We start from the raw sequence: 18,068 nt of genomic DNA on the forward strand, positions 1-18,068 counted from the left end.
TCCAAGGTGTTTCTCTCTAAGCATCTAGAGGTCCTCTCTTAGCTTCTCCGGGGCAAATTCTAGGCTTCATCTCTTAGCTTAGCATCTCCAAATGTCTCCCTGTCTGCATCTCCAAGTGTCTGTCTGTTTGCATCTCCAAGCATCTGCAAGTGTCTGGGTCTGTGTGGGCTCTTAGCTCCCTCAAGGACTCCAGTGATCTAATTAAGGCCCACTCTGAATGGGCAGGGTCACACCTCTATGGAAATAATCTAATCAAGAGGTCTCACCCACAGTTGGATGAGTCACATCTCCATGGAAACAACCTAATCAAAAGGTTCCACCCACAATAAATCTGCATCCACAAGACTGGATTAAAAGAACATTGCCTTTCCTGGGGTACATAACAGTTTCAAACTGGTACAACATCCCCAAGTGTTCTAGTTTGCTAGGCTGCTGAAAGCTTTTAATGATGGGAATTTATTAGCTTACAAGCTTACAATTCTGAGGCTGTGATAATGTCCAAATCAAGGCATCATCAAGATGATACCTTCTATCTGAAGACTGGCTGCTGGCAATCCTGGACGACTCTGTCCATGGCAAGGCACGTGGCAGTGTATGCTGGTCTCTTCCTTCTCTTCCTAGTTTCATTGCTTTCAGCTTCTTGCTTCCATGGCTTTTTCTCTCTGTCTGAATTTCATTCTTTTATAAAGGACTCCGGTAAGAGGATTAAGACCCACCCTGAATGAGGTGGGTCACATCTTATCTTAGGCTAAGATCCTACTTATCAAAAGATCATACTTACAATGGGTCCACACCCACAGGAATGGATTGACTTTGAGAACGTACTTTTCTGGGGTACATACAGCTTCAGACCACCACACCAAGTAATTGTTCTCTTTCTGGTAGTTGTTTGCCCACACTCATGGACTTTCACCCTTCAGAAGTTTGGCATTCATCCAAACACTCAAGGATCCCCTATGCAGATTTCTGGAGCTCTTTCTCTGTGTGGCTCCCTCTTTGGTATCCTGCCCCCTAAATTCTGCTTTGAACTCTGGTCTCTATTTCCTCAGTTCAGTGCAGCTTTGTTTAAGGTTCTTGCCCTGTGCCTCCGGACAGAAAGCTGTGGTAATTAGAGGGTTCATTTCATTGTTTCCTTCTCAGCCTTGCACTACCTGTTTTCCAGTATTGGAAAACAGCTGTTTTGCCTAGTTTTCCAGTTTCCTAGTTTTTTGTTTTGTTTTGTTGTGTTTTTTTTTTTGTTTGTTTTTTTTTGTTTTTAATGTCAGGAAAGTAAATCCTGTAATTGTTAACCAAATTCTCAGCTTTTAATGTGTTATTTTCTTTGCGAGTTTTTCTTTTCTTCAAATGTGAGAAAACTATTATCCCATTCTCAGAAAAATTATAACCCTTCAAAGAAAGGAGAGGAGAGTTTGGTAGTGAGAATGAAGAAATAAATTTAGGTGATACTGCAAGAGAACAGGTAGTAGGGTCTGCTCATTGCATGTGATGTGATGTGTGTGTGTGTGTGTGTGTAAAAATAACAAAATGTTAAAGGTGACCAAGAGTTATATAGTAACATTGAAAATAAGATTTTCAGCCAAAGGAGAAGATATCCTGGTCCCGAGGTGAGGGGATGTCATTTAATATTTTTTTTCAGATTGGGTAAGATGATGAAGGCACACATCCAAAGAAGACATAACAATATTTTACAGTAGCACTATATGAACATGAGAAGTTATATAAAAAGCAATGAACTGGGAATCAGAAATTCTACTTCTAGTTTCCTACCATTTGCAAGTTCTGTAGCCCACAGCTGTCGGAAATAAAGTGGTACCTGTAAGGGAATAAATGCTCTCTCGGTTCTGGAGGAGAAAAGAATTTATTTACAATCTTGCAAGATGGGGCGTCCAGCCAAACACGCGGAAGGCTGGCGCGCCAGAGGAAGAGAATGGCGATGTTTAAATCTCCTACTCCTAATTCGCAAGTCCCTCCCCTGTTTCCCCATTGACTGGGTACTACAGAGGTTACAGCCTATCCGAGAACACTAACTAATTCATCTTTTGAGATTTTAATTTGTACAGCCAATCCCAGAGAGCCAACTAGCTCATTATTGAGATTTTGAACTGATTAGCCAATGCCCCCCCAAATTTTTATTTTTTTGCTGTGAGTTCCCGCCTCTGATACTACCTCATGTCTCTTTACATCAGGCAGATTCTCTCTTCTCTTTGTCTGGGGCTTGTTTAAACTGGTTTTGCCTCCATTTCCCTTATTCCATGCTGTCTCTATGTGAAAACGAAACTTATTCCTTTCTTACAGATTCCCTCCTCTTTCTTTTTAAACACTTTTAGTTTTCACATTTTAGATTCTCAAATTTGCTAAGGGCTTTTTTACATTCCTCATCATAGGGATCTTTCTTATTTTTGATTCTAGTGGTTTTGATGGCTTTTTGAACTAGCCTTTGAGCACACGGGATTATGTAGCACCCAGCTGTTATAAACATTTTGGCTGGAATGATAAGGAAAATTAAAATAGATGTTGCAATTCCTTTCCATTTCTCGAACCAATTTTCCAACCATTCTATGACTGGGTTGTTAATGCTAGAATTCTTTTCTAGTTTCTGAAATAAGGCTGTTAAGCCTTGTAGGGCTTTGATGATAGTTCCATTAGGTGCGGTATTATTGGGGATGAATGTGCGACAATTTCCCCCAACTATAGCACAGACGCCTCCTTTTTCAGCTAGTATCATGTCTAGGGCCATTCTGTTTTCCCATGCCATTCGGCTAGTGGCATCTAACTGTTCTGCTATTTCTTTAATGACATTCCTGGTATAGTTGATAAATTTTAGCTGATGATTGACATTTTTATTGATGGTGACCCACCAGAATAAGGACGATTTAAATTTTGCAGCTAATTGATTTTTAGCTTTAAACTCATTAGGAACTTTCTGGGGAACCCCTATACTATCTACAAACATTTTTTTTATTGAAGGAACTAGGTACACTTTGTACATTTTTCTTTTCTCCTTTGCCTTGGGTTGGTACTTTATTACTTTCAAATGCCAGGGTAAATGAGATAGCCAATTGAACCAGAGCACAGGTTCCTCCCCACCTTTCAGGTCGTGTTGGCCAGAGGATGCCCTTCCCACAGTACCACCAGAGGTCTGCTCGGGGTATAGTTAGGCTGGAGAAGTTGCCAGTACTATCCTTGCTCACATTCCACACCTGTGTACACAAAGCCATGGTACCAAGATCCTGGAGCCCTTCTTCCCATCTGGAGAGACAGGCAGAGTGGTTTCCGGGACCAAGGTGAGACGCTGGTATGGCTTTGACACTTCCCTCCTGGACTGGAGGGAAAAGGGAGGACAACGTACTACAACTTTCACCAGGAGTAGCATTTTGAAAGAGGAGTGTTATACATTTAAACTCCCTTTCATGCTTTTTCATCCCCAAGGGGAAGGGCATAATCTGAACAGTGGGTTGTTTGGTTGTACAAGCATAACAGTCACTTCTGTTTAGACTCTGGATGGTATGTTTGCCCCATTCTACCCAGGCATTTGTATTTCCATAACCTGTCTCTATTTCTGTGGTTTGCTTTAAGTCTTTGGTCTTAAGTATTCTAATGACCTTGGGGTCAATTTGTACTGGAGAGTTAAATTCCAGCCAAGTTTCCCTTAATGGTTTTTCCTCCAACCTGGGTAAGACCCATCCCTCATACTGTGTGGTCCACCAAGCAGTGTTCGAAGAATAACAAGGGTTAGGTGTCTCATAAGTTATACTCTCAAATGTTTGCCCCCCAACAATCTTGCTTTCTATTTGAACAGTCTGCTTACATAAATGCTTATATTCCTCCCTCAGTTGTTGCTGATGTTTTAGATTTTTACAGCTCATTACTTGACAAACATCAAATTGTACAGTTTGAGACTTTAAGCCTTTGACTACACTTATAACCAGCTTAGCAGAACCTGTTACTCCTTGAATATAGAACATTATGATCAGCATAAGCAATTTCATCATTAAGCTATACACAGAGCACAATGCAAACATAGGGTTTAATCCAGCCCTTTCTCCCTTCTAATATGTTCCTTTAACTGTTGCCTATTTAAAGTGATCCTTAGGGGATCTGAGGTAGGAGTCACTTTCCAGGATTCAGGTTGAGTTGCTGGATACTTATCGTCTGGTTCAGGCACCGGTCCCTTCACTTGTGTGTAATGAGTCCAGCCTCTTTCTGCCATTCGGACTGCCGTCTCAGTTGTCAGCAAGACTTGATAGGGTCCTTCCCAGATCGGTTGAAGTTTGGATTCTTTCCACGACTGGATCAGAACCCAGCTGCCAGGCTGATGTCGATGGGCAGCAAATTCAAGAGGCGGGGTCTGAGCCAGCAGTCCACGGTGCCTGAGAGATGATAAAGTAGAAGACAAGGCCAGTATATAATTCTTAAGAAAAAGATCCTTTGTGTCTAGGGAGGGGAGCTCTCCAGTCCTCCTGGGGAAAGGCAAACCAAAAACCAAAGGCCTACACCTTGTAATTGCCTAAGTACTAAATTACACATGGCTTGCACCCCTCTAATGACTCCCCTAGTGTAAAACTGCTAATACCTGCTTTAGGTACAGACACAACTTACCAACATTTCAGGCTAGAACAATTAGACTAAAGGACAACAATAATTTACAATAACCTGAGATTAATGAACATAAAAAGGCTTACCACTCTTAAATGCTAACTTAAAATTCAGTTTTTAGTACACCTAGTTTAGTGATGCTTGAATATACGTGATTCACATATATGCATACCCTGAACATACACACAAGTTTTGCTGTTAGATGAGTAAAAACCCACTCTCCAGGGAGAGGAGGACAAGCCTTGGTGTGTAGTATTTGACAATATATGTGGTGTCTTTATTCCTATTAGACTTAATGTTAAGATAGCAACCTGGCATTACCAAATGGAGACCTGGGAAGAGCTATGAACCATTCACTGTTCTAAGTTTGTTTAATTCAGCTTTAGTGAACCTTAAACCCTTTTATAGGAACATTTACTTGCACTTTGAGTATGGACCTTTTGCTTTTGCCCAAAATATATCAGAAAAATTATTCTGCTTTTTACAAGAATACACAGTCTCATATATCTGGAATACAGACACATATAACTTATATACACACTCATAACCATACGAAACAGACATACATTCCCATTTACAAGCATGTATAGCCAATACACTACTGTTACACATACATAGAAAACTTTTACACAGTTTTTCTCACTTTTTTTCATTTTTCACACTATTGTGAAACTGCACACAATTGCCCAGCTTTAGAGTACACACAAAATAGTATACGCTATAAAGACACAAAGAAATAGCTTCAGTTTACTATAGATGAGTACACAGGAAATTTTTGCCAAGTTTTAAATTACACACTGACAAACTTTAACAGTTTGAAAGACTCCTACGTAATTATATTACATGCTTTTATTACATACAAATACAACTATCCCACATTCCTGTGTAAACATACAACTTAAACTCCCATTAGATTCATGAAGTTTTAACTCTCAGAATGCATCCAAATACAGTCCTAAAAAATGTGCATATAACTTTCTATATACCCTGATACACACATTAAGGGACTTTAAATGTAGCTTCCACATGCCTTAGACTTAATTACACAGCACACTAAAATATGTAAATGTATTTATTAATACCTGTTTAGCCCCACATAAGTATATGAATAGAGAATCACACAAACCCCATGCTACAAATTTCCTTCCTCCTTTTTTTTTTTTTAAACTGCTCCAATTACTTCTCTATCTCACTTTTGTCTGTTTCCTCCCTGGCTTGTTGACTCTCTGAATATTTCCTCTAATGGCTTATTCAGCCATTCATCGATTTTTGGATCTCCTCTGAATATTAGGCTAAAATTCCTTTATATAGCTGACCTTTTAAAGTCTGAGTTATTAACAGAATGACATTGTATTCTTGGGGCTTGAGGGAGTGGGAGTCCAACCCTTTTTAGAGGCTTTTGTGGCAGCTCTTCTCTTTTCAAAGTCTGGGGTGATGTTGGGGAGATTACCTTTTTGGCCCCACCCTTCTTAAACATCGGGGTGCCACCCAGACTCTGCCTCTTCGGGGTAAAGGCTCTACCTTCTCTGAACAGTGGGGTGGCAGCCAGGCTTTTCCCATTCCCCTGGGAATGTGCTCCACCCTCTGGGTCCTGAGGCGGCAAAACTTTTCTAGAGCATTGAGGCGGAAGGCCCACCCTCAACCCCCAGGGCAAACTCACCCTTTTCATGCATGTGGGCCACTCCACTCTCCCAGCCTGAGACCACTTGACTTCAGACCTCAACTTGCATCGTTCTTTGGGGATATGGGTACAGCCAATTTTATTTTAGGTGGATGCAGTCTCTCTCTTTCTCTCATAGCCGCCCTCTTTCCCATTTCCCTTTCTTCTCCCAAGAAAGGGATATTTACATAAACCAGAGTTTAAGAATCAAGTTAATTGTTATTCAGCTAGCCTTGCTAGGCTTTTTATTAATGATTCTTACCTTTCTTTCTTTAAGAGCCTTTAGAAACAGAAACTTTTGGAAATCTCTCCATTTTTTTTTTTTTTTTTTCTTAACTTTTGGTGGGTTGTAATTACTGGAGCAGTCAGCATTAACTGGCTCTCCAATTGCCTGGGGGCATAGACTGCTTCCACTAAAACCCCAGGCTTTAATGGTTCCCGCCCCAGTGGGGGAGGGGAAACCATAAGGCGGGGGAATGCTTATCCCAGGTTTTAGTTTCTTTTTTCCCTGCAGCCACCACATGGCACAGTTCAATTCTGCCTTGGAAAAAGGTTTATTTTTATTAACATGACACACGAGGTCAGCACAAAGCCAACTCTTATCTGCCTTATATTTTGGCCAGAATATATTTGGCAGCAAAATGCCTTTTTTTTTTGTCTAAACATAACAATAATATTTGATCATTTTCTTTTACCCTTTCCCTTGGTCCAATTACTTTTAGCCCAATGTTTTAACATGTTTCCCAATGGATTATTTAGAGGAATGTTCCCCGGGGACCCTAAAGGTACCCCCTTCCCTTTATTCCCGGCCGGCTGACTGCCTCTATTCCCCATTCTGAGTCTTGCCTGAGCATCTTTCCCTTAGGATCAGCTCTAGGCTCATCAGAATGTCCCCATTCTGAGTCTTGTTTGGGCATCTTTCCCTCAGGATCAGCCCCAGACTCTCAGAATGCTTTAACCACCAAGGCAATATAATATTTCTTTCCTTACCTTGGTCCGTGCACGGAGTTGCCTGGTTAACCAGAGGCAGGCCTTTTCTTTTCCCCCTTTTCTCATCCACAACCGGCAGATCCAAGCGTCTGGTCTCGGGCCCTTTAGCTGCCGGAGATGGGCCCCCAATGGCGGAGTCCGAGACCGCTCAATCAGCGGGGCGCGCCTTCCCTTTGTCCACCTCGGGGGTCCCCCTCCGAAGCTTCGGATCCCGGACGAGCCCCCAAGTTGTCGGAAATAAAGTGGTACCTGTAAGGGAATAAATGCTCTCTCGGTTCTGGAGGAGAAAAGAATTTATTTACAATCTTGCAAGATGGGGCGTCCAGCCAAACACGCGGAAGGCTGGCGCGCCAGAGGAAGAGAATGGCGATGTTTAAATCTCCTACTCCTAATTCGCAAGTCCCTCCCCTGTTTCCCCATTGACTGGGTACTACAGAGGTTACAGCCTATCCGAGAACACTAACTAATTCATCTTTTGAGATTTTAATTTGTACAGCCAATCCCAGAGAGCCAACTAGCTCATTATTGAGATTTTGAACTGATTAGCCAATGCCCCCCCAAATTTTTATTTTTTTGCTGTGAGTTCCCGCCTCTGATACTACCTCATGTCTCTTTACATCAGGCAGATTCTCTCTTCTCTTTGTCTGGGGCTTGTTTAAACTGGTTTTGCCTCCATTTCCCTTATTCCATGCTGTCTCTATGTGAAAACGAAACTTATTCCTTTCTTACACAGCCTATCTGAGCCTTACTTTCTTCATTTTTTCCAAATAGAATACTATCTGCCCTGCCTGTCTCCCAAGAGAGGCTCAAATGCAATAACTTATGTGAGGGTGCTTTGTAAACCACCTTGCGCCATTTAGAGGTAAGATATCACTATATGTTTATTATTTTGCCTAGTAAATATCAAGATGCAGAGGGTCAGGGTAAAGCTTCGAGCAAAGTCAGAGGTTGGAATCTTGGAGGCCACCCCGAAGAAGGTGTTATTAAAACATGGAAACAATAACTAGGTGGGAAGGAACAGGGGCGGGCTGTCTGGTTTGGGAACAGCCATAAACAAAACCTTAGAGGCAGAAACAAGCTCTCTGCCTCTGGAGCAATTTACCCTTCCCTCCCCTGAAAAGAGTGGCTGACTGACAACTTAAGGAAATTAGAGTTGGAGAATTTAAAGGCTGGAGTGGGGAGATTAGGGGTGTGCTAGGGAAAGAAATGGGGACCCTGGCTGAGAAGGAACCAAGAGGGATGGTTGGAGAGAGAGATAGAAAGATGAGGGAGAGAAAAGTGGTTTATCGCCACTGTTCTTTGGCTGGAGTGGTGGTGAGTAATTATAAAAGTGATGCATAACAGAAGGGAAAGCTCTTTTTGCTTAGGAGAGGTGACTACGCCCAACAATTAGGTGTTTGTCTTTCCACACTTTTTCCTATGCATACAAATCAGATACAGTGCTGATGCATTCATGCAAGATGACAATGACCTCCCTAAGTCTTGAGCCTCCGTCTCCCGTTGGCTTCTCAGGCCCTGCCCTGTTCTCCTCCTAACCCCTGATTGGCTGTCTTCCTTCCGCCTCCTCACCCCTAAGAGGAGGTGTGTCTCAAAGCTCCGTCCTTGGACCTCTGCTCTTATTGCTACACTCTTGACTCTCTCAAGAGTTCTAATTCTGAATTGCCAACTACCTCCTGGACATCGTTTCTTTGGTCTGTCCCCCACCACCTCTCACTCAGACTTGTCTACAACCAAGGTCAATCATTTGTCCCAAAAGAGCATGTTCCGGTTTTCTAATGCTGCCATTACGCAAAATACCAGAAATGGATTGGCTTTTATAAAGGGGGTTCATTTGGTTACAAATTTACAGTCTGAAGGCCTTGAAAATGTCCAAATTAAGGATCAACACAAGTAAACCTTCACAGAAGGAAGGCCAATGGCTTCTGGAAAACCTCTGTTAGTTGGGAAGGCTTGTGGCTGGTGTCTGCTGATCCCAGGTTGTGTTCTGGCTCCTCTTTCAGCTCCTCTGCGTTCTTCAAAATGTTGCTCTTGGGGTGTTTTGTCCTCTCTTAGCTTCTCTGGAGCAAAGTGTCAGCAAAAGTCTGCTTTCAATGGCCGTCTCCAAAATGTCTCTCTTGGCTGTAACACCAAGCTCCTTCTGTCTGAAGGACTCCAGTGATTTTATAGGACTCCAGTGATTAAATCAAGACCCACCCTGAATGGGCAAGGTTGTCCATATCTCCATGGAAATAATTCAATCAGACATTTTACCCGCAGTTGATTAAGTCACATCCTCATAGAAACAAAGGATTCCAACCCAATCAACACAAATATGTCTGCCCCCACAAGATTGCATCAAAGAACATGGCTTTTGGGGGGACATAATACACACAAACCAGCACAGAGTTCATTTTTCAAGCTTTCCTATTTCTGTCAATGGCATTTACATCCCCCTAAAGTCACCTTGGCTCTGTCTGACTCCTCTTCTAACACCCAGGCCCTGCTGAATTCTTCTTCTGTAGGAGCCTCCCTTCCATCCCATCTTTTCATCTATTCACCACCTAGACCGTGGCAACATCCTGCCCTTCTCTCCCCTCTAAGCCATCTCCTCACAGCTGCCACACCAACCTTTATAAAACACTATTTACGTCTTAATCATCTTTTTCTCCTTAACTTAGAATCCTTCACTGCTCCCTGTTGCTTATCTGCCACCATCCCAGTGCCTCAACCCAGCAGTTAAACTGCCCAGTGTCCAGCATCCACCTGGCTTTCCAAGTTTATCTCCACGACTTCCCTATACCTCCTTGCTACTCCAGCCCAACTAACTTAATCAGTGTTCTCTTAAAACATCTTGCACCTTCGCACCCCTGGGTCTTTGCAGGAGCCACTAACTCAATCTGAAAATTCTGATCCCCCTTTCCTCAACTTCTCCAAGAACTTTTTCCCCAGCTCAAAGCCCAGTCAAGCTCTATCTCCTCCAAGAAACATTTTCTGATGACCTCAACAGCCTGTAGTAACACCCCTTCCAAAGCCTGCGGACACTGATCATTGATGCCCTGGCTTAGTATTTGCTATTATCTCTTTAGATACATGTTTGGTCTCCCCAAGTTTCTCATGTACAGACTATGCCTGTTCCTCTGTTTCACCCAGTGCCTAGCAAAGGGCCTGGACAGCGCAGATGTTCAATGGCTTTTAGCTACTAGGATTATGCGTAGGGGTAGCTTGGTAGTTTGGAGGCAAAGAAGATAAAGTTTGGGGGAACAAGCAAGGAGGATATTGTAGGGACAGGTGAGGGGTAAAATTGTGGTGGGATAAGGGGAGCAGGTTAAAGGAGAGGCAGACATGGGTGTTTGGGGTGAAGATCCCCAGAGGGAGAGGATATAAACCGAGCGAAGGCATCCCCCCCCCCCCCACCTGCTGCTGGCAGGGCTGGGGTTAGGGGCCCGCTCCAGAGGTGCTGATGGGCTGTTTGGTGAGGACTTAGATGGGCCTCAGCCCGGGGAAAATTAAGTGGAGGAGACCTCCTCGGCTCTACCATGGCAGACAGGCAGTGAATTATTTAATTTAACTCAGAGAGACTCGAAGCCCCTTGCTGGAAGGCCTGGTTGCTTTTTTTTTTTTTTTTCCTTTTTCACAGATAAAGAAGGGTAAAGACAGGGAAGTGTTTTGTTTACTAGATTCACTCAGAATGTCTTTATTGAGCACATCATGTATGTACACCAGGCACCACAAATACAGAGGGTTTTTTTTTTTTTTGCCCTTGAGTTCCTGTTCTAATGGGAGAAACAAAGACATAAATAAAGGCCTCTGTGTGTAACAGTGAGGAAAGGAGTCTGAATAGGGTGTTGTTCCCACAACACCTTGGGGAGACTGAAGAGTCTTCTAGGGGAGGGCTTGTGAGCCGAGTCTTGAAATCTGAGTGGCGTCTGCCGGCTGGGTGGGAAGGAGGAGGGCCAGGGGTGGGCAGGGTGCCTTGGGCAGAGCGAGCAGCAAGAGCTGCCAGGAGCTGGGGTAACTCAGGGAAATTCATGAAGTTGGGGCCAGGAAGAGATAAGTGATGCGGTTGCAAAGAAAACAGGAGACCCATGAAAAAGACTTCTTTGGTCCTGGTGGGAGATGATAGGGGCCTGCAACAAGGCCAGGGCAGCCAGGACCAAGAGGGGGGAGGTGAAAGGGAAGTTAAGGAAGTAGAATTGTCAGGACTCTTACTGAGCTGGTGGTGATAGTGAGAGAAAATGAAAGCAAGAGCGAGAGAAGAACTTGTGGGAGAAGAAGAGATAAGGAGAAAGATGGATCCAGTATGGCTCCTCCTTTCTGGCCAGGCAACTGTGTATGATGGCGTCATTTACTGGAATGTGGGTGGCACGTGAGGAGTGGAAGGGTTGGGAAATATGGGGCTCTGTTTTGGACAAACCAAGTTTGAAGAGCCTCTGGGAATTACAGAAGAGGTCCTCATGGCCCACCTAACTCCACTGCTTTGGGTAGGGGAAAGCTTTGCTGTCTGGAAAGGGTCAAAGAGACCCTTGGTAGGGGAATGCGAGCACAATGCATTCAAAATAAGTTACTGAGCATTGACTATGTGCTAGACACAGCCTGATTCACTCCACCCTCCAGGAGGGCAGGGGCTCCATCTGACTAGTTCATATTTGCATCCCACTACTAATACACTGACTGGTACACAGTGGCCATTCAATTATTATTCGTTGATTTACCGAATGAATGAATGAACATGCCTGGTAATGGGAATACAGCAATGAGCAACTTCTGAATCCTCTCTCTTTAGGAGGTGGTAGTCTGGCTGAGGAGACAAATGTGTAGCCCACCAGTGTCAAGACAGCATATTCAGTGCCCAAATAGAAGTTGGATGCGAGAGAAGAGAAGGAATGACTTAGCCCTTGAGCTGGATTTTAAAGGCATTGAAGGAAGAAGGAATGGACCATAGAAAGGCTGAGAGGGGTGGAGGTGGAGCATGTCATGGTTCTCAGAATATCAAACTGTAGGGCAGCTGTACTCCAGTGGCAATCCTAAAACCTGCCGCCCCTCCTGCGGGAGGCTGCCCCGTCCCCAGCCCTCACTGAGGGGAAGCTCTGGGCATAGCTGGTTTATGCAAAATGAAACTGCTGTCCAGCCACAGGCGGCCACTACCCAAGGGCAGACAAATCATAACCTTCTAGAAGCCTAACCGGTGTACTTGGGTGGAACCACTGCCCAAACAGGAAATAACAGGGCCAGTTTCTCACTCAGGGTGAGTGAGTCATGAGTCAGTGCGTGTGTGAGTAAGCGAGGGAGAGAGAGAGATTTTGGAAAATAATAGAGAGGATCAGGCAGTTAACAATAGGAGAAAAGAGGGAGAGAAGCCAGAGGGATCCAGATGGCCATAAGGGAACAGAAGTTACGAAGACATAGAAGCCACATGGTAGGGAAAAGACATGCCGAGTAGAGGGAGAAGTGGGGGTTGTTTCAGGATGAGAAGCAGGTGGGCACAGAGCTTGCATCTACACATGTCATAAACCCATTAGCAATGTTATAATATTTGATTTCAACCATCAAACATATTTTAAGGAATTCATTAGGAGAATAGCCTATTATCTTTACCCAGATATTTAAAATTCCTGTTTTTCTTCCTTAGGTCCTGAGGTTCCAAGTTGCCTTCCAGTGTCATTTCCCTTTTGTCTGAAGAACTTCCTTCAGCACTTCTGTTGGATCAGGTGTGTTGACAGTGGATTCTCTTCGTTTCCGTTCATCTGAGACTGTATTTCACCTTTGCTCCTGAAGGATATTTTTACTGGATATAGAATTCTGGCTCAGCAGTTCTTTTCTTCTAGCACTTTACAGAGATTACTCCACTTCCTTCTGGCCGCCGTGTTTTCTGATGAGAGCTCCACTGTCATTTGAATCATTTTTCTTTTTTAGGTAGTGCATTGTTTTTCTCCGGCCACTTGCAAGGTTTTTTTCTGTCTTTAGTTTTCAGCAGTTTGATTGTGATATGTCTTGGTGAGGATTTGTTTGTTTGTTTTATCCTATTGGTGGTTTGCTAAGCTTATTGAACCTGGAGGTTTATGTCCTTTATGAAATTTGTCAAGTGTTAAGCAAAATTTGGCAAATTTATTTCTTTGAGTATAGATATACATGTATGTGTGTATGTACATATATATATATATATATTTTTTTTTTTTCATTTCAGCCCTTTTTATTCTTGGTTTCTTTTTTATCTTTTTTAATGCAATTTTATTGAGATATATTCACACATCATACAAACCATCCAAAGTATACATCAGTGACTCACAATATAAGTATATATGTATTTTTTCTGTACCACCCTCTGTCTCACGTCCTTCTGGGACTCTGATGCCACAAATGTTAGTCTTTTTTGTACTTTTCTATATGTTCATTTTGTTTTCTCAACCTTTTCCCCCCTGTGTTGTTAAAATTGCATAGTTTCTGTTGGTCTGTCTTCAAGTTCACTGACTTTTTTCTTTATCATTTCTATTCAGCTAATGAGCTCACTCTGAGGTTTTTTTTAATTGGTTATTGTATTTTTCAGTTCTAAAATATTCATTTGTTTCTTCTTTATGTCTTCTGTTTTTGCTGAGACTCTGTCTTTTCATTCACTTCAAAAGTGTTTGCCCTTACTTGTTGGAGTATAATAGCTGCCTAAAAGTTTTTGCCAGGTATTCAAACGTCTGTGCTATTTCACATTGATTTCTATTGTCTCATCCCATGTGAGTTGAGATTTTCTTGGTTCTTTGTATGAGTAATTTGGGTTTGGTGGATATCATGTTATGAGACTTTGGATCTTATTTAAATCCTACAGAGAATGCCGATATTGTTGTTTTTATCAGGCAGTTGACCTGATTGGGTTCAGGCCACAAGTTCTAGTTGGTCTTCTGTGGGTTAGGGTTTCAATATCAGTTCCATTTTCAAAGGCTTTGCAGTGCCATTTGGATCTGTCTTTTAATTCAGTTCTCAGAGTCTTAGATGGGGTGGTTATGACCATATCCACGCATGTGCAGCTCAGAAGTGAGCCTCAGAGTTCATAAACATTTTGGGATTCCTTTCTTGAGCTCCTCCCTCTATGTGATCTCTTTGGTGCTTTCTGGTTCCCCAGCACTTCCCTTTTTGGTCCTCCAGCCAGAAAGGTGGAGCTTAATTTACCTGCTCTGCTCTACCCTTCTTGCAACTGTGCCCTCATCTGGGATCAAGTGACAAGAGGACAGAGAGGAAGGAAAGCACTGGGGTTTCTCCACCCTTTTGGGACCATACCTCTTCTGATTGGAGAGGAAGGTTCCCTGTCCTTAGAGTTTTAGGTTCCTGCAGCCCCCAGCTACTGCTGTTGTTACCCCCCAGGAGAACCCTCTCCTCCTCCCTGAGCCATAACTGAGGGCTTCTCCTGAAGCTCTCTCTGTTCACGCTGATGTACATTTCTGGGTTTCTGGCTGCCTTGAGGCCAGCCCAGGGAACAATGGAGGGAAAAAAATAGTAAAATCACTGTTAGTTTGCATTCCAGTATTTTTCCCCATTCACCTGCTAATATTGCTTTTCAGCATCCTAAAAAAGCTGTTCCAACAGCTGCATTCGGGGGGGAGGGGAGCAGAACTCTCCCCGCCCCCCTTTTTAAATACTGCAAATTGTAAAGCATGATTGTTTTAACCTGGCAATGTTTGCTTGGTTTTCTGACATGTTACCATGTTTTTGAATCTCGAATAATCCTTCTGGGTTTTTTTTTCTTTCTCTTTGGGAGCACATCCTCAGAAGTTCCTTTAAAGCAGATCTTAAGAAGTAAATTTCGTCCTCACTTCCCCAAGATGGCAGCAGCAGAAGACGAGTCACTGCTACCACGGCTGCCCGAGCTATTCGAAACCAGCAAGCAGCTTCTGGACGAAGTAGAAGTAGCGACTGAACCCACCGGTTCCCGGATAGTCCAGGATAAGGTGTTCAAGGGACTGGACCTCCTTGAGAAGGCGGCTGAAATGATATCGCAGCTGGACTTGTTCAGCCGAAATGAAGACCTGGAGGAGATTGCTTCCAGCGACCTGAAGTACCTGATGGTGCCGGCCTTTCAAGGAGCTCTCACCATGAAACAAGTCAGCCCCAGCAAGCGTCTGGGTCATTTGCAGCAGGCTCGAGAACACTTTCTAAACTACTTAACTCAGTGCCATTATTATCATGTGGCAGAATTTGAACTGCCCCAAATCAAGAACAACTCTGCTGAAAATAACACTGCGAGCTCTTCTGTGGCTTATCCTAGCCTTGTTGCTATGGCCTCTCAAAGACAGGCTAAGATAGAGAGATACAAGCAGCAGAAGGAGATAGAGCACAGATTATCTACCCTGAAACCTTCTGTGGAAAGTGGCGAAGCAGACGACGAGCGTGTTCGTGAATATTATCACCTTCACCTTCAGAGGTGGATTGGCATCAGCTTGGAAGAGATTGAGAGTATTGATCAAGAGATAAAGATTCTAAGAGAAAAAGACTCCTCAAAAGAGGCATCAACTTCTCGTTCATCTCTTCAGGACAGGCGTCCAGTAAAGCCTTTCATTCTCACCCGGGATGTGGCCCAAGCCAAGGTGTTTGGAGCTGGTTATCCAAGTCTGGCAACCATGACAGTGAGTGACTGGTATGATCAGCATCGGAAATACGGGGCATTACCAGATCAGGGAATCGCCAAGACAACACCAGCAGAGTTCAAAAAGGCACCTCAACAACAGGAAGATGAGGAGCCAAAGGAGGAGGACCCTGATGGGGAAACCCTACACAGAGCCCGGGAGTGGGACGACTGGAAGGACACCCATCCTAGGGGTTATGGCAACCGACAGAACATGGGTTAATCTTCCCACAAGACAGGACTAGAGATGGCTCACATCTTCCTCTCCAAGGAAAGCTGTGCCACTCTTCCCCTCCTCCCTGGGCTCCTGCTTCAGTTGTGTACAGTGAAGGCAAAAACGCTTCATCTTGCTTTGTGTTCAATAAAGTATCAAACGATTCAGTGTGTATTTGTAGCCTTGATGATGAGCCAACAATCTTGTTTCAGCATTATCATCCTTAACAAGATGTATTTCAAATCCTTAACTGGAAAGAAAAGAGCATGGAATGGCTTGCTATAATCAATGACTTTATGCATTCTCTTTAAAAAATAATAAAGTTCCTTGTGGAGGCCCCACCCCAGTCAGGATGGCACAGTGAGAAGCTTCAGGGTTCCGTTCCCCCACAGAAACATTGAAGAACCAGCAAGACTGGAAGAAACATCTTTCTCAACGCTTCAGAAAGCAATTAAAGTATTGTGGTAACAGGGAAGCAGCCAATCAAGAAAAAGGTCACTTAAAAGCATAGGATCTCCTGGTTCCCTGACCCTTCGCCAGCTTGACAAGGGGCTGACCCACGCTCCCAGTGTGAATGCCTGGTCTCAGTTCCAGCGGGAGCAGAGTATCCTCGTGTACATTCTGAGAGCATGTATGTCTGGCTCAGTCTGCCTCATGGTGGCCTGAGGGACTCATTGTCCCAGAACTTGCACTGTGCATGGAAGGTGGCTCACAGAGCTCTCCTACAAAATGCTATGGGGGAGCATCAAGTCATGGCTGCCTGGGGCAAGGGATTGCTGGCCATAGGACAGACAGGACTGGGAGGAAACTGTTTCCTAGCGAAGAGGGGACATTTGTATTCATGGAAACAAGGGAGTTCCTATGGCATGATGACACACACACAGAAATGACCCCAGGGAGACCCCTACGCTTTGGCCTGGAGCTATTCTCCAAACTCATCATGTGGATAAGCTCTAAAGGAGACCACTTGCACAGTCAGTCTGCAAAGACTGAGAAAGGTATATTTTTCCTAGGAAACCTGTCATAACACCAGCTGGATACAAACTTAAGGAACAGACACCTCAGAGTCTAAATTCCAGTGATATGCATTTAAATAACAAAATGTCCAGGTTTCAACAAAAGGTTTATAAAACATAAAGAAACAGGAAGCAGTGACCCAGGCAAAGAAGATTACAGCGTAAGACAGCATCAATGAGAAGGACAAGACCTGGGACATACCAGAAAAAGACTTTTAAAAAATGGTCCTCAGTATGCTCGAAGAGTTAAAAGAAACCATGGACAAAGAACTAAAAGAAATTTGGAAAACAATAGCTATCAGTAGAGTGATGGAAATTATAAAAAGGAACCAAACAGAGCTGAAGATCACAGTAACAGAAATTAAAAATTCCCTGGAGGGATTCAGTAGCAGATTGGAGCTGGCAGAAGAATCCGTGACCTTGAAGATAAGACAATTGAAATCATTCAGTCTGAGGGGCAGAAGAAAGAATGAAAAGTGAACAGAGCCTGAGGATCCTGGGGGACACCATCAAGCATACCAATATACTCATTGTGGGAGTCCCAGAAGGAAAAGAAGGGAAGGTGCAGAGAGAATATTCAAGGACATAATGGCTTAAAACTTGCCAAATTTAATGAAAGACATGAGTTTACACATCCAAGACACTCAACAAACGCCAAACAGGATAAATCCAAATAGACTCACACAGTGACATAATCAAACTGTTGAATTCCAAACAAACAGAATTCTGCAAGCTGCAAGAGAGAAGCAATGTGTCACATACAAGAGATCCTCAATAAGATTAAGTGACAGTTTCTCCTACGGAACCATGGAGGCAAGAAGGCAGTGGGAAAAAAATATTTAAAGTACTAAAGCAAAAAATTGCCAACCAAGAATTCTGTATCTGACAAAACTGTCTTTCAGAAATGAGGGAAGGATTAAGATATTCCCAGATAATCAAAAGCAGAGGGAGTTTGTCACCACTTAGAAAAGCCCTACAACAAATGCTAAATGGAGTTCTGTAGATTGA

The 18,068-nt window shown here is 43.4% G+C and overlaps 1 protein-coding gene across 6 annotated transcripts in view; it reads left to right on the top strand.

Moving 5' to 3' along the window:
- Window positions 1-17,442, top strand: part of LOC119513594 (immunoglobulin-binding protein 1) — a 75,144-nt gene extending 57,702 nt beyond the window's left edge. For 2 of the 6 annotated variants that reach the window (XM_037808950.1, XM_037808951.1), the window contains 3 exons: window positions 8,018-8,108; window positions 12,855-12,933; window positions 14,978-17,442. In XM_037808950.1, coding sequence (XP_037664878.1) covers window positions 15,031-16,053 — 1,023 coding nt within the window. In that variant the 5' untranslated portion in view covers window positions 8,018-8,108; window positions 12,855-12,933; window positions 14,978-15,030 and the 3' untranslated portion in view covers window positions 16,054-17,442. Of the gene's footprint in view, window positions 1-8,017; window positions 8,109-12,854; window positions 12,934-14,966 lie in introns of all 6 variants that reach the window. The other 4 variants (XM_037808952.1, XM_037808949.1, XM_037808954.1 and 1 more) reach the window with 3 other exon arrangements.
- The last annotated feature ends 626 nt before the right edge of the window (window positions 17,443-18,068 follow it).

This window comes from Choloepus didactylus, chromosome 18 (genome assembly GCF_015220235.1).
Source record: "Choloepus didactylus isolate mChoDid1 chromosome 18, mChoDid1.pri, whole genome shotgun sequence".
Lineage (NCBI taxonomy): Eukaryota > Metazoa > Chordata > Mammalia > Pilosa > Megalonychidae > Choloepus > Choloepus didactylus.